Here is a 22,959-nt window from a genome sequence, read left to right as displayed (position 1 = left end):
CCATCTCCTTCTTCAAAGAGTGGGTGGGGGTTGGCCTGTTCAGAGCTGCACTCTGCTGTGGGGGTGTGTTACTCCTCTGGTTGGTTTGCAAGCTTAAGGCACAAACGAAAAGAGACAAGGTGGTTGTCACCCAGGCACTCACGGCACTAGAACAAGGTGCCTCCCCCGATATTTGGCTCTCTATGCTTAGGCAATAGATCACTGGCCACTCAGCTCTTGCACCCCAAGAGGCTGCCCTCACTGCACTGGGTAGAGTGAGTGTGCTTCAGCAGCCCAGGAGAGTTGCATGGCTAAGCACTGCAGCAGAATGGCCCTGCGGTGTTAAATGGGCCTATTCTGGGGAGATATGTCATCTTGCATGAAGGTTGAGTGCCTAAAATAACCTTCCCCCAGGAAAAATGGCACAGAGAGAGTTGTAGGCTATATCAGCCCTTGCACATCGCTGGGCGTTGCCCATTGCACGCGATAGGGTGATCTTGCCTTACTCTAATTTGCTTACTGGGGATTTGACCTCTATCTCTGCTCTCAGCATTGGGTGGTCTATTGCTTGATGATTAAAAGAAAAGGGGGAGATGTGAGGAGCCGCCCTCACATTCACCGTTGCAAGATGGCGCTGACATCCGTTCGACCAACTGACAAATGGTTTGCGCGTGTGCTAGTGCACTGCCTCACCTGTGACACAATACCGGCCAACGGGCTACAGCCAACCATTGGGTGCCACGTCCTAGGCGGGGAGCAGTTTCCTATATAAGGGCTGGGATTTTGCCCCCTCGGGGTCCTCTTCATCTGTAAGCTTATGCTCTCCCTCTCAAGACGCATAAAAGCTTTACTGCAGAAGGATCCTGTGTGTGCCGCGTCGTTCCTGCTGGCGGGAGGTTGCGCGGGCCACTAGCCTCAACTATATAACAAGTTTGAGGCCAGCCTGGGTTACATGAGGCTCTGTCTAAAAGCTGTTCTAAAGATCTAAGTCATCCAATTAAAACATTTAAATTATTATAGAAAATATAAATGTTGATATAATTATCTTTAAATCAACTAAATACCATTTAATTTTTATTTTTCATCCTGTATTGTTTGTTTTCTTTCTTTTTTTTTTTTTTTCTTTCCTGTCCTCTTTAGGGATTGAATTCAAGACTTCGTATCTCCTATGCTTATACTCTAGAACTCAACTTCATCCCTAGGTCCTGTCGTTTTTTGGCCCCTTTATCTTGTTTGTTTTGGGACAGAGTTCTGACTCTGTGGTTCAGGCAAACTGGCTCATGTAAACCAAGTTGGACTTAAACTTTTGACAGCCCCCCCAGCTCTGGTTCCTGAGTGCTAGGATCATAGTCATGTGCCACCATGCCTAGTTCTTTTCTTGTCTTTGATGAATTATTCTTTTTAAACATTCTTACATGAATTTCTTGGTAATTTCTCCAAAGAACAAAACATGCCTTTTAGACCAATCAAGCATTACTGTGAATGCGGAGATTTACTTTTTCGCACAACAATAAAAGTTTGGGCACTTTAACTTCATTTGCCCCTTTACACATTATATATTAATTTTGACACCAAGTTTAATGTTCTATGTAAGCCCATAAGAGACTGTCATTCTTTCATACAATTGACTTTTGATTTTGTGTGTGTATTTATTAAATTAATATTTTTATTTCTTATTTGATCATTTCTTTCTGCTTGGAGAACATCTGTTAGTGTTTCCTTTAGTGAGTGTCTGCTGGTGACGAACATGGCCTGTTTGTATAACAAATGCCTTCCTTTGCTTTCCAGTTCAATGGCTGTGCTTTACCCTAAAATGTCGTGCTTACAGATGTTTTCTTTCGCCATGTTGAAAACCGAATTCCTGTCAATATAGAAGTCAGTTGGTAGCCTCTTACATTTTTATATTCAGATTGTGATAAAGAGTTTCTTACTGCATTTCACACAAGTTTACAAATGTTTAAGTATAAATTTTATTATGTGTGGTATTAATGTTTTTTCCTAAATATTAAGTTTGATTCTTCTGTGAGTTTGAAATATTACAAATGAAGCACTTTTATGTTCATTTGTAATACCATTCTTACTCAATTGTGTAAATATTCTGCATGACACCCAATTATTATGTAAGTGGATGTTTTAACACATCTAAGCATATCTTTCAGTGTCTCTATATTTTATGTGTTTTTACTTTCATAAAGGTTTTTTGTTTACTATCATCTACCCACACCTGCCTTCAGCTCAGTGTTGACCACTTTTGTCTTTGTCTTTGTGAGCCATTTTAAACTCTAATCACAGAGCATTTACACCAGCTAATGTGCTTTACACTCCTCTACCTCTAGTTGTCTAAAATTTGTAATCTTGTCTTTAATCCTGTCATTATGATTATCTTACATTTTAAAAATGTGCATCTGATAGTTCCATAACTCAGATCTAGGAAATGAATGTGTCCCAAGTTCCATTGTCTGTTTCCATGCCAATTGTTCTTCTTTCTGTTTGGGGCACCATTTCTTTGGCCACTTATTGCATGGTTATTTTGGTCAAGCACAAGACATAGCATATGAAAAACTCACACATATCCAAGCTGCTCTTTGCTTCTGGCAGGTAGTTAGTCACTAAGAGCTCTCTCCTCCAGGTTTTCAAAGCTGCAGTCCTTACTGTTCCATCTTGAAATGTTTCGAATATCTTAAGGAACCATATTAAAACGTGCCATATCTATTAATATTTAAATATTAGAAAGTTAAAGATGCTTTAGTTACACGTTCACATACTTAACATATTTCTATAAATAATTATTTCATTTGCAAAAACAATTTTATCATTTTAATTGTGATTGTGTATTTCTGTGTATGTATGTGGGTGCCTGCGGAGGCCAAAGGTGTTGGATTCCTTGGGTCTGGAGTTACAGGCAGTTATAAGTAGTCCAATGTGGGTGCTGGGTGTGGGGAGCCTACAGAAGGCGGCTATCATCCTTGCAGCCCTCTTGAGCCATGTACCCTGACAAGAGATTTGATTACATTAGCCTACAACAGCTGAGCACACTCTGATAACATCTTGTTTTAGATACCCAGGATCTTTCCTTGGGCGTGTGAGACTTAAAGCTGTGATTTAGAGCTGAGACTTAAGGGAGTGACTTAGAGATCAGATTTAGAGACAAGACCTAAGGGCATGGCTTAAAGGTGTGACCTAAAGGCGTGGCTTAGAAGTGAGACATATAAAAGGCGAGAGGCAGACAGAAGAGTTGAGTACAACTTGGAGTAGGAATTAGGCATTGAGGAAGAAGACTTATTAGGTATTAGGCACTTGGAGGAAGAACTTGGAATTAGACATTAGGCACTTAGCACTTGCAGGAAGTAACTTGGAATTTGGAGGCACTCAAGACTAGAAACTAGGGACTAGGAACTCAAGACTTGGGACTTGGACTAGGAAGACTGAAGAATAAATGGGATTGAATCACATTGTCTGGTTTCCATTCTTCGAGTCCGTCCTCACTCTCTCTCTTGCTGAACCTTGTCGGGCCTAACACGAAGTCTAATCTCCATTCCACCTCTACCCTTCAGTCACATACACAGGTGGAGGGTGTGAACAGGCCCTAGAGAGATTTACATACTAATGAGGTACCTGAAGGCCAGAGGTGGAGCCAATTAAACATTCCTCCCCAGCCCCTTTCCCCTTTCTCCCCTCCCCTTTTTAAGTCAGGTCAATCCTGGGTTTCAGGGGGTATGCATTCAGATCCATCCACCATCCGCCATGTGAATAAATCGGTTTTGGAAACCCAAGGACTTCCTCGTGTGTTAGGGCCGTGCTGCCAGGAGGAACCATGAGGAGCTGGGGAGAGGCCTTTGTTAATGAGCAGCCGGGCCCAACTTCTAGCTGGAGGAACCCAGAGTGTTCCCAGCCGACTACCCACAGCATGGCGGGAGGAACCCTGGGATCCCTAGCTTTATTTTTTTTCCCTACAGAACCCTGACCAGTGGACTGGAGCAGCTTGGGGCAGTGTGGGCTCTAACAACTTAGTCCCCAAGGCTTTTGGCACTGCGGGTTCCAACACTGATAGAACGATCCAAGACATTTTGGCCCCCAAGCGTGAGGTAGCTCAGGCCGCAACAGCTGGGTCTTTTTTTTAGAGCAGTAGTGTCTTAACCATTGAGCCACCTCTCCAGTCTCAAAACCAATATTGTAGTGAGAAGGGCAGCACTGTCTCTTCTTTCTGTCCCCTGTCTCTCCCAGTCCTTGGGATTGAGCTCAAGACTTCACACTTGCTAGGAAATACTTTGCCACTGAGTCCTTTTAATGCCTGGCTTAATTACAGATAGAGTTGCATATCTGCTTCTATATTTAACCTATTACAATATGGTAGTCTGGTTGAAAATATAGCTAAAATATTCTTGCAACAATATTAGCCAGCAAAGGAGTACTTGAAGTCTTTCTTGAGCACTTTGTATCAATAATTCAGTGATTTCATATTATTAGGTGTTCTTTGGTAGTAAACTAAAACTTGGGAAATTGTTTCCTACAGATTAGTTGACATCCATAATCTAAAATAATATCAATAAACTTTTAGTACTTTGTTATATTAAAATCCAGTGATCTATCTGTTTGAATGTTTCTTTTACTTATATGTACTTTCATATCAAACTTTAATAAAAAAAATTATACTTATATCAAGGTATGATAGTGCATACTTGAGATTTCAGCACTTGAGAGACAGAGGTAGGGGATTACCACAAACCTGAGGCCTGCCTCATGTATGCATCATGTTCTAGAGCAGCCAGAGTGACACAGAAAGACCTTGTCTCAATAATCAAACAAACAAACAAAAGTACTGGCTAATATTATCATTCTATCCCAAGAGTCTTTGGTTACTGAGAATTTGCAAGTTCATAATGATGAGCAAAGGTCTTCAAAATCCTAGTGTTTGCCTGAAAGATAGAAGTTTTGTCTTTGGAATAAATCCAGTTAGTTATATTTTTTGTGAAACAACAGACTCATTTTGTTCATGTTCAAATGTCTGCCTGCCTAGGTGGATAACCACACTTTGTCAGACATTCAGGTATAAAGTGAGAGCTCCAGGAGAAAAGGAGTCTGTTCATTCAACTGAAAGGCCTTACTTCAAAGTAATAGGATTTATTTGACAGCAGCAAGATTTCTTTCTATGTTGGGTCCCATTTTGCCACTTTGAATAGCAAAGTGACTTTCAATAGTCAAAAGTGACTTTCAATAGTCAAAAATACAATAAATAATCTACCAATTATTGAATGACATAAATTTAAGCTGGCTATTTTTTCTCATGAATGATACATGGTAAGGAATAACATATGTTTTAGTTTATGCTATGTTTATGTCTTGATCTACACCAAGGGCCCAGCAGCTTCACTCTCCCTCTCCCTCTCCCTCTCCGTCTCCCTCTCCCTCTCCGTCTCCCTCTCCCTCTCCCTCTCCCTCTCCCTCTCCCTCTCCCTCTCCCTCTCCCTCTCCCTCTCCCTCTCCCTCTCCCTCTCCCTCTCCCTCTCCCTCTCCCTCTCCCCCCTCTCCTTCCTCCTCCTCCTCCTCCACCTCTTTCTTCCTCTCTCTCTCTCTCTCTCTCTCTCTCTCTCTCTCTCTCTCTCTCTCTCTCTCTCCAAATATATATTCATGCAATAAAAAGATAAATGTTGAGTTAGTAGGGCTGGAGAATGACTCAACGATTAAGAGTGCTTGGGCTCCGAGGGAGGACGGTTGAATCTTTCTTAGAAGAGGAAACAAAATAGGTTTTCGAGTTTGATGGAAGGAGGAAATTGGGTAGGAGAGGAGATGGGAAGGGGAGCAGGGCAGGGAGGGGAGATCAGTTGTAGGGTGAGCAGGGGAGAGAGAAGGAAAATCGGTGGGGAGGGGGCAATCTCTGGGATATGCCAGAGGCCTGGGATGAGGAGAGTCCCCAGGGGATCCATGGCAGAGACTCTAGCTAAGACTCTTAGTAGTGGGGTATATAGATCCAGAAGTGGCCATCTCCTATAGCCAGGGACTCCCAGTAGAGGGAAAGGAGAGCAACCCACCCACAAAACCTTCAACCTAAAATATGGCCTGCCTACAAGATGTGCAGGGACACGGAGCAGAGATGGAGGGAATGGCCAACCAATGACTGCCCCAAATTGAGATCCATCTTATGGACAAGAACCAATCCTTGACACTACTAATGATGCTGTTATGTTTGCAAACAGAAACCTAGTATAACTGTCTACTGAGAGGCTCCACCCAGCAGCCAATGGAAAGAGATACAGAGACCCAGAGCCAAACATTAATGAAGCTCAGAGAGGTTTATGGAAGAGTTGGGGGAAAGACTGAGGTTTCTGAAGTGGATAGGGACTCTACAGGATCAACTAACCTGGACCTTTGGGAGCTTCGAGAGACTGAGTCACCAACCAAAGAGCAAGCACAAGCTAGACCTAGGTCCCCCACACATCTGAGGCAGATGGACAGCTTGGTCTCCAACAAATGGAGCAGTTTCTGTCCCTGAATCTGTCGCCTACCTGCCTATGGATCCTGTTACCATAAATGGACCAACGGCCTTTTTCTGGCCACAGTGGGAGAAGATGTGTCTAGTCCTATAACAATCTGATGTGCTCAGGAGGTAGGGTAGTGTATGGGGTGATAGCTAGAGTTGGCTCCTCCTTCTCAAAGGAAAAGAGGTGGAGGAATGGGGAGCGGTTCTACATGAGGGGGTACTGGAAGGAAAGGAAGGGTTGATATTGGGATGTAAAGTGAAAAAAATGATTAAAAAATATTTGGGCTCTTCTTACATAGGACCTAGGTTTGGTTTCTCTCACACAGATAGTGCGCACGTTAATCCATAACCTCAGTTTCAGGGAATCTAGTGTCCTCTATTGACCTCTGCAGGTACCAGACATGTATGTGGTACACAGACATACACACAGGCAAAATACTCATGCACATATATGTACATATATACATTATATACACACTAGTTAGTTAGTTAGTAGTCTACTCTATTTTTGACAGTGTAAAACTCTTCTAGGTTCTCTAGGTATCTCCAAAGATCAGGAAGTTTCAGTTTGGTAACTGATTTTCTTCCAGTTATAGATCAAAATCATTTAAATCTTCATGTTATTTTGTGAAGGAAAATCTCTGTCTCTCTTTTTCTAGGTCTGAAAACTTTTTATTTGGATATTTTTAAAACCTGTTAATTTCAATTAAGTTCTTTGAGGGTTTTGTGTTTTTTTTGTTTTGTTTTTTTGTTTTTGTTTTTTTTTTGTTGTTGTTGTTTTTTTTTTTTTTTGAACCAGGAATTCTAATGACAGTACATTTTACTGATTACAGGACATCTTGGAGGATTTTGAGTTTCATTCTAAAATAATTTAAAGATTTATTTCTTATGTATCAATGCTTCTGTGTGTGCATGCCTGCGTGTGTGTGTGTGTGTGTGTGTGTGTGTGTGTGTGTGTGTACAGGGGCAGAAGAGAACACTGGCTCACCACAAAATGAAGTCACAGGGAACTGTGATGCTTGATTATGTGGGAAGTGCCTTTAATTACAGCAATGTCTCTCCAGCTTCTAACTTTTATTCTTGATTTCAGTGACCTTTCCACTTCTTCCTATGTCAACATAGGTGTTTCTTTCCTGCCAGTGAATCACACAGGTGCAAGAGAAAAGCCAGTCTTTCATTTGAGTCTGATGTAAGAAGCAGCAGAACCACCTAGACCCAATCTCTGTGCACCTTTCAAAGTTAAATAGTTAAAATAAGCAAAACAGGTTATTGCCTGTGGATTGTACAGTGACTATTGGTGACATGGGTTTCATTACACTTTACCTGCTTGTTGCTCCTGTTCAGTTTATTTGGGGGCCAGGACGTGGCTTGGGGATAAAATCTAAGGACCTGAGTTTGAATCCTAAATGCCCATGTAAAGTTAGGTGTGGTAGCCAAATCTGTAATCCCAGAACTTCTATACTGAGATGGGTGACAAAGACAGGAGAATTTCAAAAATCGTGTGTGCCAGCTCCCCTGGTGAGTGCAACAGTAGTCAAGACTTTATCTCCAATAAGGCAGAAAGTTCAAGGACTACCACCCTAGGTGTGCTTTGTCCTCCACATTCATGCATGCCACAGCACATACTTACACACAACACATACACACACATACACACATGTATAGTTACATATGCACACATACACTAACTTAAGGGTTTTTTTTAAGACAATGTATCATTGTGTTTTTGTGATCTTCACATCAGACATGTTTGTAGAGGGTATGTAAGAGGACAGTCCCTGTGCAGAAGAACACACAATGAAGGCAGGCTTGTTGTGCCCGTATCCTGTGCCATAGCCTTTGGGACTCAACAAAAGCCTAAATGTTACCATAACATTGTGACAGGTGTTGGACTTCTATTTTGTCTTTCAAGTCCACTTCTGTTTCTTAACTATGCTCTGGGAGTAGGCAAATATCTCAAGGGTAAAAGCCAAGCCTGTCGTTTCTGTGTTTATCAGAATCATGGCACCACCGATCTCCATTCTTTGTTAGTTCTTTAGAGAGAACACAGACCTTCTTTAAAGATTTGTTTATTTTAAATTATGAATATTCCTATGGGCATGTGCATGTGTGTACAGGTGCCTATGGAGGCATCAGGTGCCCTGGAACTAAAGCTCCATGAGTCGATTTGGGTTTTATGCAGGCACTCTTAACCATGGAGCCATTTTGGCAGACAACATACAGGTTTTAAAAAGTATTTTGTTCAGTATTTTAAATGGTTCTTAATAGAATTAACCGTAGTCTTCCAGATTGATGTCAGAAACCTCTAGGAATTAAATTGGTTCATGCTGTTACTTTTCGTAAGTGTAAGCTAAGCTATGCTCAACAAAATTTTGAATAACATACATACACACAGAAAGAGAGACAGAGACAGCCAGAGAGACAGAGACAGAGAGAGAGTTTAAAATGGCAATTTCTCCCTCATATACCTTTCTAATCTCTAGTCTGCTGCCAAGTTGAGTTAACATATGTCTTTAGTTAAGTTGACATATGTCTTTTCACTCCTTTCTTTATACAGTTCCAAACATGTATTTTCTCAAATATAGATCTTTGAGCTTTTCTGACTTTTTTTTTTTGAGGTAGGATCACTTCCTACCTCAGCTGAGGCTCAGCTTCCATGAACCCCTTTGTAGATCATCTTGAATTCCTGATCTTCCTGCCTCCAACTCCCAAGTGCCGTCATGCCTGCTCACACATACATTTTAAAGAGGTATAGATGGTTCCCGCTATAGTTGTGCTCTTTCTGATTTTGCTCTTAAAACATTGTCGTGTTTTCTCAACTCAGTAACGAATGAGAATAGTCAATATTTTAAAGAGCTTCCTCTGTAACAGATGGCTATGGGAGACTGATTCACTGATTAATTGTTTTCTTTGCAACAACCTTGTAAACTAGGTATTATTTCAATTTTATAAGTAGGAAAATTAAATGTTAATGAATATATACATATACACACAAACATATCTGTTTCTCTGTAGCTACTTACTATCCTGGAACTTACTATGTAGACCAAGCTGGCCTAGAACTCACAAAGACCCACCTGCCTCTGCCTCCTGAGTGCTGGGATTAAAGGTATACGCCATTATTCCTGGTCAATCATTCTAAATATTTCTAAAATGCATCCTCTAATATGTTTACTGTTTATAAAATGCTTTTAAGTCAAAACTAAAGACAGAGATAGAGAGATGGCCCTCTCTATAAGGGCAACAGTGTTTAAAGCACTTGTTGTCCTTATAGAGAGAAGACTTGAATTTGGTTCCCAGAACCAATACCAGGTGCCTCATACTGCCTTGTAGCCCCGTACCAAATGGTCTGACACCCACGTCTTGCTATTAGAAGCCTGTGCTCATGTATATACACACATCCTCACTCCAGGCTCACAACGCACATAATAAAAAAAATATTTTTTCTTTAAATGTATAAATATTCCCTATACTAATATTAACCACCGATTTTTTTTTATTCTGTGATTTTAAAGATTATACATCACCATATAAGGGAGAACTCTATCATTCCCTAACTTCCTGTGAATCTACTTTTATTTTTTAAAATAAAAAGTCATAAAACATTTACATCCTATATGTAAACTTTTTGTAGAGAAAATTAAGAGATGGAGAATGGATTAGTGTTTGTCAAAGTGACTGAAGCGGGAACAGTTAGGTGGAAAGCTCAAGTGGACCTTGACTGTGGTGGCAGGTGTGGTGGTGACCTACACCTGATAAATGACACAGAAATGCATATGAGGAATGCAGTGAGTTGTTGAAATCTAGAAAAGCTCTATGAGGTGCATCAATGTGAACTTCCTGATACTGATAATGTACTTACTGTAGGTAGGAAAACATTGCCATCAGACTGAACTAGGTAGAAGAGGCTCCCCTCTCTCCTTCTAATTTCCTGTGAATCTATGAGTATAACAAGTTTTTTTAAAAAAAGAAAAGTGTATATGTAACAAAAATAATCAAATACTTCTCAAAAACATCTTCTGGCAAATGGTGGTTTGTCCTGACACTGTAAAATAACTGCAAGTTTGGTCAAGAATGTCCCTCCAGATGAAACTTTTTAAAGAGTGGCCAGTATGGAAGAAAAGGGTTGAACGGGTTAGGGAGGGATGAATACAACTAATTTTCAGAAATCAACTAAAATCTAGGATTTTGAATAGAAAGAAATGAGTTTCTTTCCTCCTCCTCTTCCTCCTCTTCCTCCTCTTCCTCCTCTTCCTCCTCCTTCTCCTCCCCACCCCTCTCAGTTAGGGTTGATTTCACCAACTTTAAGATTCTTCCCAATGGAAAATGGTATCTAATAAAAAATACATGGCAAGTAATAATAGCTAAATGTACATGCCTGTTAGTACCCATCTGGAACCATTTTAAGTTATGACACCTATAAACACATTTTAACCTCAGAACACACTGCTGCAGAGTTTTAAATATTCCCATCTTACTGACTTGTTTCATAGGCAGTAATGTTACACCAGGTTATATATAACTCTTGCTACAGCTAAGCTTAAGACATATTTAAGTCATATCTTTGGACTCTTATTTCTTTCTTTAATTAAAACAGTATTATATAAATTCTTGCTATTTGTATTGATAGAGTATGTTCTTGAGTCAATTTGTCCATAAGCTCTATTTTGTTTATAAAGCTGGAGGAAAACTAGAATAAACTATAACATTAGTCAAATTGTTATTTCTTTGCAAACCTGGGCAACTTAGTAAGACTGTTTCAAATTTTGAAGACAGAGCTAGGGATGGATGTGTCTCAAGGATGTAATGTGCAAGATGGTAGATTCAAAGCCTATCAAAAAATAAATCCATTTTTTTGCTTTATTTTTTACAAGATGGGGCTTCTCTGTGTAACTGTGGCTGTCTTGAAATTCACTAGCCTCAACTCAGTGATCCGTTAAAGAATATATATATATATTCTTTATATATAAGAAATATATATATATTTCTTAAATATATATATTTATATATTTCTTATATATAATTTATATATTTCTTAAATATATATATATATAATATATATTCTTATATATATATATAAGAAAAAAAAATATATATATATATATTTTCATATTTTCTATCCTTCAGGCCACACTAACAGGACTTTCTAGAGACAGCCAAAGGCTCTCAGACCTGGGGGGAGGGGAAGGGGCGGGACCACAGTCTGGAACTCCAGGACTTCCGGAGGCAGTTGGGAGCACATGAGAGTTCAGGAGTAACCACTTCCGGGCGTTAGCACAGGAAGCCCCGTGGACTCCAGTTCTAGGCAGCTTCGGAGGCCTGGTAGAATCCTCGAAGGTCTGCGTGATGGCTTCTCGGTATGACAGGGCAATCACTGTCTTCTCCCCCGATGGTCACCTTTTTCAAGTGGAGTATGCCCAGGAAGCAGTGAAGAAAGGCTCCACCGCGGTAAGATGCTCCCCAGGCAGCCGCTGCTCCCCCTCCCAGAGCAGCCTCAGGTTGGCAGTGAAGGTTACAGAGTTCAGCCTTTTGTCTTCTGTAACTGCCTTTGTTTAAGGACAGTTACAGACACTGTAAAAAGTATGGTGTTATGTTTGTAGTAGTCACCGACAAAACATCTAGAACATTCTACGGCAGTGCGCATGGTCACTTCCTTGGGAACCCACTGACCCAAGGTAAAGTTAATAGCTCTTTCATAACCAAAACTACCGTTTAATAGTGATAAAAATTAAAACCTTACAGCACCCCCCATCATGCCCTCAATCCCAGAACAAATAAAATACTAACTTCCTGTTAGTGAGAGGAACAGTTAGAAATGCTGATCCAAATGGCTTCATTAAAAGTAATTGTCCCAAATTTCAACCTCGGTATTTGGCAGTGTTTCAAAGGTCCCCCCGCCCGCCATCCTCACTTTTGTACTGCTCTGTGTGTGCCCGCATGGGTGTTCAAGTAATACTGGAAATTTCAAGAGATTCTACCCTGTTTTAGACTTATGAATCCACATTACCTAAAAACTTTTCAATTCTCAGGACAGCTGTTACACTGCTGCCAAATTTTAATTGCATTCAATAATCATCATAATTTATGAAAAATTTAAAGGACAAAAGTGCCCCAGTGAAAGATCTAGCACCCCCAAGCTTCTGAGCCATAGTCTATGAATACAGGATGTGATTTTTTTTTTAAAAATCTCTCAAATTTCATGAATATGTTTGTGTGTGTTTTGGAAATTGAGACAGTAGCTATGAGAATACACAGAGCATCTCTCAGTCTACAAGTATCGACTTCCACTTCTATATCAACTTGATAATGGAAAGAAGAAGTTAATTCACTTTTATTATAAATCTAATAAATCTATCAAATGTAAAATGGCAAAAATGATTACAAAACAAGATCACTTAAAAAGTATTTTTCTGTTTAATTGGGCCCACTAGTTAAGCTTTGTTAGAGTTGGAAGTTTAAGGAAAGGCTGGTGTTGTTTAAACCAAAAGGGTACCATTTTGATAAAAACAAAACGTTCTATAGTCCCCAGCATGGTGTATAGCATATGGTTAGGAAATAATGCCCGAGTTTTAGAGCCTAAAATGAAGGGAGTAATGGGAGAAGATGGGGGTGTAATAAGAAACCACATCAGCTCGTTTAGAGTGTTTTAAGAATGCTATAGAGCTGATTGATAGTTCCTTTGTCATCAGCTGTAAAAGGGTAAGGATATAAAAAGACCTAAAGTGGGCATTTTTAAGGATTCACTGGAAGGATGAGACTCTTACCTCAGGATTCCGAAATTATAATTTGCATCTTTTTATGGAGTTATTCATTGTGTTTCCTTGAGGGTGCTATGGCCTTTTATATAGAATAAAGTTATACTGTTAAATATTGTGTCTATAAACAGTAGATATGATGAATAACAAGTAAGCCTGCCTGATCAGGTTTGACCACTATGTAGACATGACATTACTTAGTAATAAAATATAAAAATTATATAGGCCGTAATTAGCCCAGGTTCTGCTTCTTGCTAACAGAACAAACTGGAGCTGGAAGGCTCCTTTCTTTTTGGTTCAGTTTCTTTTTCTATAAAGATGAAATATGTTTGAATGACATTTTGGAAAAGTACAGAAATCTTAGGAGAGCATGTGAATCACAGCATTATCATAAAAAAGTTAAAATTTATTCTCATTCATCCACTTATCCTTTCCCTGACCCCAGATTTTTACAGGGGCTATATTTTAACTTGTTTAATCTCAGCTCTGCAGTCTAGCTTTCAGAGTGTTCTGAAGTCACCATCCACATCTTTAATTAAGACGTAGATTCTTGATTTCACTAATAAATGTTTCTGTCACTGTACAGAGAAGAAGGGAAAACATCTGCTTTTCTTTTTTTCTCTCTTTTCAAGACAAGGTTTCCCTACATAACCATGGCTGTCCTAAAAGTTGATGTGTAGACCAGGCTGGCTTCAAACTCAGAGATCTGCCTCTGCCTTTTGATGCTGGGGACTAAAGGGGCATGCCACCACTGTGTTTTATTTTTCTTCAGTGTTGATTTGTAACTTTTGTCTCTTGGTGCTGGATGTGAAACCCGAGGCCGTGCGCATGCTATGTGTATGCTGTTGTTGATGATACTCCAACCCTTACTTATTCTTTAAGAATCTCCATTCTTAGGCTGAGAAATAGCTCAGTGAGTAAAGTGTCTTCTGTGCAAGCATGAGACCTAGAGTTCAGTCTCCAGAACCTATGTTTAGATAATACACAGAATGGTGGTACATGTTTGTAATCCAAGGGGAAACAGAAGAATTCTGAGGCTCACTGACTGACTAGCCTAGTCTAATCAAATAGAAGTTCTGGATATTTGTAAGCTACCCTGTGAGTGCTGAGAACCAACCTGGTTCTCTGGAAGAGCAGCAATAAACATTTTTAACTAGTGAGCCACCTCTTCATCCTATATTTTCTTTCTTTGTTCCATTTTTTTATTTGAAAGATCTGTTTGTTTTATTTCTGTGTATGACTGTGTGCACCTTCATAAGTTTATGTGCACTGTGTGTGGTACCCTCAGAGGCCAAAAGAGGGCATAAGATCCTCTGGAGCTGGAGTTGGGGCAGTTGTGAGCCACCAGATATGGTGCTGGGAGCCAAACCTGAGTCCTCTATGAGAGCTATAAAGGCACTTATACACTTGACTGCTTAGACATAGTAGTGGCATTGTTTTTAGTAGTAAAATAAACATCAACATAGCTCCTGATTCATAAGATTGATGTGTGTTGAAAGAAGAAATACAAGTTAAGATGTAATTCACATAAATTAATTATTAATTGTAACTTATTATTTATGATTATTCTCTTTTTTTGATTCAGTTTGTCTCTGGTTCTTTCAACATGTTAATTTTTTAAGTCCTTTCAAAAAGACTTATAGTTGTTAACCTGGACTATAGGGTTTCATAGTGAAAGTGGTAGATACAATCGTAGTTTTTAAGGAACTTACTGTCTAGAAAGAAATTTAGAGAAATAAGAGAAAAGTCCTAGATTGGAATGGTAGTATGAGACGGTAAAACCAACACTCGAAGACTGAGTTCCAGGCCAGCATGGGCTATGTACAATTCCCTCTATTACAAAATAAAAAGTCAGTACACGGCCTAAATGAGTATAATACTGGAGATGGCATGGGATGCTACAGATAGTGCAGTTATAAGAGAAACCCTCCTTAGAAAGCATATTTAAGGAACCATTGGAAAGATGGAAGGTAGCCAGGTGAGGAGGTGAAAAGCAGAGGAAGGAAGAGTATTTTAAACAGGAAATATCATTTCTCCATCTACACTGTGCGCTTCGGATTGGATGAGATCATAACTAGAATTGGAGAGACCAGTTACCCTGTCCCCCACTCCCGGTGGTAATAGCATAGATAAAAGTGGTTGCTAGTGTTGGAACAAAAATGATAATGAAGCAGATTGCAGAGAAATATTGTCATAATTATCTCTTTGGTGTTTGCCAGGGAGGAGTAAGAATCTAAGATGGTGCCTCCATCTCTGAGTTCAGCTGCAATTTTATTTAAGAATGTGAAACATGAATTTTGAGTGAGACTGTAACTGACTTGGTGAGATTGAAGTGTTCCTGAAGTTTTCTCTACTCCTCACCTCGAGTGCTCATGCTGTGTCCTGACCCCTCGGGGGTGTGATGCTGATGGCTTACCTCTAATAAATGGAATAGAAGTGATGGAATGCCACTCCAGAGACTGAGTAGCAACGAGATGGCTCCTTTTTCTCATCTTTGCCTGCCCTCGCTTGCTTTCTGTTGCTCACTCTACTGGAGTCTGTTTGCCATATTGTGAGTGGCCGTGCACAGAGGCTTGTGTTGCAAGTGAGTTCAGAGGAGCAGCTGTTCAAAATACAATACAGAGTATGGTGGCACTTGAGCAGGAAGATTGTGAGTTCAAGGCCAACTTAAACTACATAGTAAGGTCTTGAGTCAGATCAAGAAACAAACAAATCTAGTATACAACCAATAGACATGTTTAAAGCTCACAAGATTGATCTTGGCTGGAGAGTATATTAATTTAATTTAATTCATTAATTTAATTAATAATATTAATTGATAAATTAATAAAATAAAGCAATCTATTAGATTGTTTAATTACATATATTCATTTGTATGTCTAAGTGTGAGTGTGCACATGTGAGTGCAGTGACTGTGGAGGCCAGCAGAGAATTCTGGGTCCCCTGGAGTTACAGGTGGTTGTAAGCCACTCTATGTGGGTTCTAAGAAAGAAACTCCAGTCTCCTGAAAAAGCAGTAGACTCTTTAAATTGCTAACCAGATTACAAGCCTCTTTTTAATTTTTAAAAAAGAATTTTTTATTTTATGTATATGACTACACTTGTTGTCTTCAGACACACCAGAAGAGGGCATCAGATCCCATTATAGAAGGTTGTGAGCCACTGTGTGGTTGCTGCGGATTGAAGAGCAGTCAGTGCTCCTAAATGCTGAGTCATCTCTCCAGCCCCACAAGCCTCCTTTTAAAATTATAAAATTACATGTATTTATTTGTTTATTTACTTTGTGTGTATGTGTATATATATATATGTGTGTATGTGTGTGTGTGTGCACACACACACACATACACACACACACACACACACACACACGCCAGTATACACTCACTTGCATGTGCCTGTGTACTGTGGTACTTGTGTGGTGGTCAGAGTATAACTTGTCTGCTCTTGCAGAGGATCTGGATATAGTTCCCAGTACCCACCATATTTTTAAAATAATTTATTTTTAAGTGTATGGGGTTTTGCTTGCATATATGTCTGTGTACCACATGTATTCATTATTCTCAGAAGCCACAAGATGGCATTGGAACACCTAGGACTGGGGTTATAGGTAGTCATGTATAGGTAATTCATATTCTCTCTCTCTCTCTCTCTCTCTCTCTCTCTCTCTCTCTCTCTCTCTCTCTCTCTCTCACACACACACACACACACACACACACACACACTCACCCCAGCCTCTTAACCATGGCACTGAGACATCCAACCAGCCTTACCCACTGTATTTTAAAGCATGAGACAGAGGCAGACTCAAAAAGTTGCAAGCAGCAGCAGACTGAAAGATCTGGGATATGCATGTGACCTGAGCAGCAGTGTGATATCATCTTAAAAAGACTCAGTACAAGATTACAGAAGTGGCGTCAGCAGTTAAGAGCACTTGAGCACTTTCTGTCCTTCCAGAGGATCTGAGTTCAGTTCCTGGCACGTAACACCTGACAGCTCACAACTATCTTGTAACTCCAGGTGATAGAAAAGCTTTGAGAACTACACAGGATTTAATAAGATGAAAAATCAAAGACAGTGTCTATAGGGATCCCAGACTCCAAGCAGCACACCAGACACGAAGAAGGACTGCCCAGACCCAGGGACCAACATTTGCATCCTGACCCGTGAAGAGTGGATCAGTATTATAGTGACCCAGCCTCACAAAAGTCTCCTTAGGAGAAACAATACCATTAGAAACCAGCCTCCTGAAGGAATGCCAAGAGATTTAACCAGCATCTGTCATGAGACCTCACACTGACAACAGACTACTCAAAGGCAAGAACAGCCTTCACTACTTGACCCTAAAGGACGACTAGATGTGTGACTAACATATATGATCCCCACTGTGGGACAAGCATCTGCGACTAGACCATCTAGGAGTATATGATCAGTATCTGGGATCCTAAGAATAAATGCTGAAAGATTTGAGGTTTCAACTACCAACCAAGCAGTATTTATTTGTTTATTTCATGTGTATAGGTATTTTGCCTGCATGTGTGTCTATGTTCATGGAGGCCAGAATAAGGCAACACCAGTATTCTTTAAAAAGAAAAAGAAAGTACCAGAGACTGAGCCCAGTATTTGGAACAGAAGCCCAGTAGATAAAAACAACACCTCAAGTGCACTACAATCTAGTCCATCTTGAACATTACAGACATTTAAACTAAAAGAACAGCAGCGATTAATAAAAATAATCTGGGCATGAGAGATGGCTCAGTGGTTAAGAGTACTGGCTGTTCTTCCAGAGGACCCTGGTTTGAATCCCAGTGCTCACATGGTGGATCACAACCACGGATAACTCTAGTTCCAGGAAATTCAATCCCTTTTCTGCCCTCCATGGGTATCAGGGATGCATGTGGTGCCTAGACACACATGTAGGCAAAACCCAGACACATAAAACAAAAATACCTTAAAGATTCCAAACAACGATTTACCATCTAACTCTAAAAAAGCATTAAACAGCAAAGCCTCATGTCTCTTTCAGAAATTATTAATCTCAGTAATGTACTCAAGTGAGAGTAAACAAGATGCCAACCTTGACAAACAAAACAAAACAATGATTATAAATGTGTTTGAAGAAATCAGAGAGTATACAAACTTCTGAATAAATTTTAAACACACACACAAGCAACTGAAGAGAATAAGGAAGTAAAAATAGGATGTGAAAGTAAAATTCAATAAAGAGAAATAGTGAAAAAATGCAAATTAAGTACTGCAAGTGACATAGTCGAAAAGTCTGTTAAGATCATAGAACCCTCACCAATAGGACAGATGAAGGTAGGACAAAACGTCTGGGCATAGAGGTGATGTAATGTAGAATAATTGGAGCTTTCAGACAATGTCAAAGCTAAAGAGAAGGTATGTACAAGACATTGTAGATCTTTGTGTCTTAATTAGGGTTTCTATTGCTGTGAAGGGACATCATGACCATGGCAGCTCTTACGAAGGACAACATTTAATTGGGGCTGGGTTACAGGATCAGAAATTTAGTCCATTATTGTCATGGTTGGACTCATGGCAATTCATAGGCAGACCTGATGTTGGAAAAGGAGCTGAAAATTCTATATCTGGATCAATAAGCAGTAGGAAGGGAGAGAGAGCCACTGGGGTTGGTTTGAGCTCCTGAAACTTAAAAGTCCACCCCCATTGACACACTTCTCCAAGGTTACACCAATCCAACAAGGTCATGTGTCCTAAGCCTTTCAAACAATCCCACTCTCTATGAGCCTATGGGAGTCATTTTTGTTCAAACCACCACATTTCATTCTCTGGCCCCATTTGTTTGTATCCATATCATAATACAAAATGCATTTAGTCCAACTTCAAAAGTCCCCATAATCTATCACAGTCTTCACAAAATTTAAAAGTCCAAAGTTCAAAGTCTCTCATGGCAAAGTTCAGATACTCATGGCAATCTGTAAAATCAAAATTAAAAAGCAGATCACATACTTGCAACAAACAAATGGCACAAGATATACCTTACCATTCCAAAGGAGAGGAAAGGGAGCCATAGTGAGGAAATACTGGACAAGACTGGAAGCCAACCGGACAAACTCCAAACTCTGCATCTTTTTACCTGATATCAAAGTGCACTTCAGATCTCCAACTCCTGTCAGCTTTGTTGACTGCAACACACTTCTTTCTCTTGGGTTGGCTCCATACAATTCCAGCCTTCGCTGGCAGTCATCCCATAGCTCTGGCATTTCCAGCATCTTGGGGCTTCCAAGGTAATCTAGGGTTTACCTTTACAGCTTCATACAGAGACCTTCCATGCCTCACGCAGGGGCCTCTGGACCTCTATGCACAGACACTCCTGCCACAGTCTTGTCTTCAGCAGCTTTCCTCAGTCACAGAAAGAGGTTTCATAGTCCCTTTCCTTTATCCTTGACTCTAAAGTTAAAACCAGTAGCCAAAGCTGCCAGGTTCTGCTGCTTGCTGGGGCTGGAACATGGCCCCTTTCATTCAATTACATATAAAACATCAGCTTTCTGTTTTCAGTTGTTTCCTTCACTGCCTGAGTGTGGCTGGCCTAGAATTTTTTCTGAAAATCAGGCTGGCCTTGAAGTCTGAAATCCACCTGCCTCCACCTCCCAAGTGCTGGGACTAAAGGTGTGTGTTTTTCTTTAATTCTTTTTTACAAGTTAGAAGTTTATCCTGGTGCCCCGTAGTCACCCTCCCTTTATTCTTTGTGTTCTTTTTCTTCTAAAACTGTACATTCTGTACTTTTTCTTGCTCAGCTTTCTCCTTTTTATTATAGAGCTGCATAAGACTGGCCATTAATGACCAAGCAACACAGTTGATGCTAGGCTGTCTGGAAATCTCCTCTGCCAATGCTGTTAGTCCAAACTCTCCAATTGGGCCTTGGGCCTTTTTTGACAAAGGGAGAAAGCAGCCACATTCTTTGTCAGAATACAAGAATGATCTCTAGGTCACATACCAATACCATTCTTCTAAGAAACCTCGTGAGCTGGGCCCCCACAGTTGAAATCACCCTTGGCACCACTGTCTTCCACGTTCCACTAGTGGAGCCCATTAAGCCCACTTAAATGTCCAGTCTAGTCCAAAGTCCCAAAATGGTCCATAGTTCTCCAGGCAAAAACATGGTCAGGCTTACCACAACAATACCCCAGTTGCTGGTAGCAACTTCTATCTTAGCGTTTCTGTTGCTGTGAAGGGACACCATGATGATGGCAACTCTTATAGAGGAAAATATTTCATTGCAGCTGGCTTATAGGTTTCGTGGTGTAATCCATCATCACCATGGTAGGAAGCCTGGTGTCATGCGGGCAGACATGGTGCTGGAGAAGAAGCCAAGGGTTCTACATCCAGATCGGCAGACAGCAAGAAGGGGTAGAGAGCCACTGGGCCTGGCTTGAGCTTCTGACACCTAAAACCCACCCCCAGTGGCACACTTCCTCCAACAAAGCCACAGCAGTTCAGCAAGGCCAAATGTCCCGATCCTTTTGCCACTCCCTATGAGCCAATGAGGGCCATTTTCATTCAAAACACCACACTATGGGACACTAAATAGGCCAGCCAATCTCCCCTCATTGTATTGTAGTCAAATAATTAAATATACAAAAGAAAAAAGGATATTTGGCAAGTATAAGAGAAAAACACCAAGTCACACACAAAAGCAAGCTATCATTAACACCAGATTTCAACAGAAACTTCAAAAGCTGTGAGTTTTTAGAATTATATATTTCAAGTTGTGAAAGAAAACAGTTACCAACCCAGGCTACAATACATAGTAAAGCTGTTGGTCATAAATGAAGAAGAAAAACAATAATAATATTTTTTAAAGGTTAAAGGAATTTATGACCACTACATTAGCTCTAAAGGGATTCTTGAAGAAATCTTTCCAATTTAAAACAGAAACACATCTATGAGGCCAAAGGGAAGGCTTAAGCCACATGAGAATGCAACAGAAGCAAATGAAGAATAAGAAAACACACAAAGCACTGGAAAGTGTGACTCTGGAATTAGCAGATTTCAACAAGTCAATATTAGTGGTCTAAGTTTCTCAGCCCAAAGACACAAACTAGAAGACTGAATTAAAAAAACAAGATCTAGCCAAATGTAATGGTAAACACTTAACTCCCAGCGCTCAGAAAACAAAGACAAAGAACTCTGTGAGTTCTGGAGTTCTGGCGTACAGCAAAAAGTTAAAATCACAAAGTCTGTTTAATGCACCTCGTCATCAAAAATGTCTAAAACCTCTGACTGAAAAAAAAATGGAAAAAGGTATTCCAAAGAAATGAAAATAGAAAACGTGATTAATATCTGGCAAAATAGATTTAAAACAACCTTTAAAAGTGGTTAAGAAAATGATCACCCAGAGAACAGGACATTTTTAAACATATGTGAACAAAAAATAGGTGCCCTTGGTTTTACAAAACAAATGCTACCAATATAAAGACACACATCAACCCCCAAAATAATAGTGGTTCGTTTTAACTACCCAGCCTCAGCAATATGTTGTCCTGATGAAAATTGAACAGACACATCAGGTAAGTGACACCAGAGATTGCAGAGACTTGACAGACATCTGCTGACTACTCCATCTGAGCACTGTGAGTCTATACTCTTCTCATTAGTCCATGGAAATAGATCATACAATAGAAGGCAAAGTCAGTCTTAAAATACTGGAAGATTATGATCAATTTTGAATGGTATTTGATCATAATGAAAAAAGCATAAGTAGTAGTAGAAGCTTGAATATATACAGACTTGTGAAGATTGAACAACATGATGAATGTGTCATAGAAGAAATCAAAAAGGAAATTATATTCTTAGAAGCAAGTGAAAATGAAAGCAGTATACCATTACATTGGAGAAAGAGTGAGCAATGTTGAGTTTATAGCTACAAATGTGTATATTGAAGAGTCTGATCTAAAATAAACAATTTAATGATGGATCTTAGAGCCTCAGAAGAAACTCAAAGTCAGAGAGGAAGAACGAATTATGATCAGAGCAGAAATTAATGAGATATTTTTTTAAAAGCAGACAACCAGTGAAACAAAGAGTTGCATCTTTGAAAAGATTAAGCCCTTAGACAAACTAACTGAAAGAGAGAGAGGCCTTGGATGTAACTCAGTTGGTAAAGTGCCTGCCCAGCACTAACGAATGCCTGAGTTTGGTCCACAGCACCACATGAAGCAGGCATGGTAGTTTCCCCTTGTAGTTCCAGCTCTTGAAAGAGATGTAAGGATGAGGAAGTTAAGATCATCCGTAGCTACTCCCGTGACTTTAAGACCCAACATGGGCAACGTGAGACCTTGCTATGGTTGTGGGTTTTGTTTTGTTTTGCAGTGGAGAAACAGGATGTATTATTTACTTTTCTATTGCTCTATAAAATACTATGACCAAAGCAACTTAGGGAAGAAAGTATGTATTTTAGCTTACAGTTCCAGAAAAATAAAGCCCATCAAGGCAGGGAGGCATAACAACCGTTGACAGGCATGGTCGCAGGGACCGGAGTATGCATCTTCAAACCATAAGCTTGAGGCATAGACAATGAACCAGAAGCGGGGCCAGGCTATAAGCTCTGAAAGCCCATCTCTAGTGACAGACGTCCTCTAGCTAGGGTGCAACTTCTAAACCTCTCCAAGTAGTGTGACCACTGGAGACCTAGAGCTGAAATACCCAAGCCTTGGGGAACATTCCTCATCTAACTCACAGAAGAGGGTATGGCATGGAGAATATGTTC

General features: G+C 40.0%; 1 protein-coding gene across 1 annotated transcript in view; it reads left to right on the top strand.

Moving 5' to 3' along the window:
• Positions 1 to 11,736: 11,736 nt before the first annotated feature.
• The window catches only part of Psma8 (proteasome 20S subunit alpha 8), a 51,442-nt gene continuing 40,219 nt past the window's right edge, over positions 11,737 to 22,959 (top strand). Inside the window, exon 1 of the mRNA XM_034517949.2 lies at positions 11,737 to 11,905. Coding sequence (XP_034373840.1) covers positions 11,804 to 11,905 — 102 coding nt within the window. The 5' untranslated portion in view covers positions 11,737 to 11,803. The remainder of the gene's footprint in view (positions 11,906 to 22,959) is intronic.

The sequence above is a fragment of the Arvicanthis niloticus genome, chromosome 14 (assembly GCF_011762505.2).
Source record: "Arvicanthis niloticus isolate mArvNil1 chromosome 14, mArvNil1.pat.X, whole genome shotgun sequence".
Classification (NCBI taxonomy): Eukaryota; Metazoa; Chordata; class Mammalia; order Rodentia; family Muridae; genus Arvicanthis; species Arvicanthis niloticus.
Note: the sequence above shows the minus strand (reverse complement) of the source record. Positions and strands in the feature narration are given on the sequence as shown.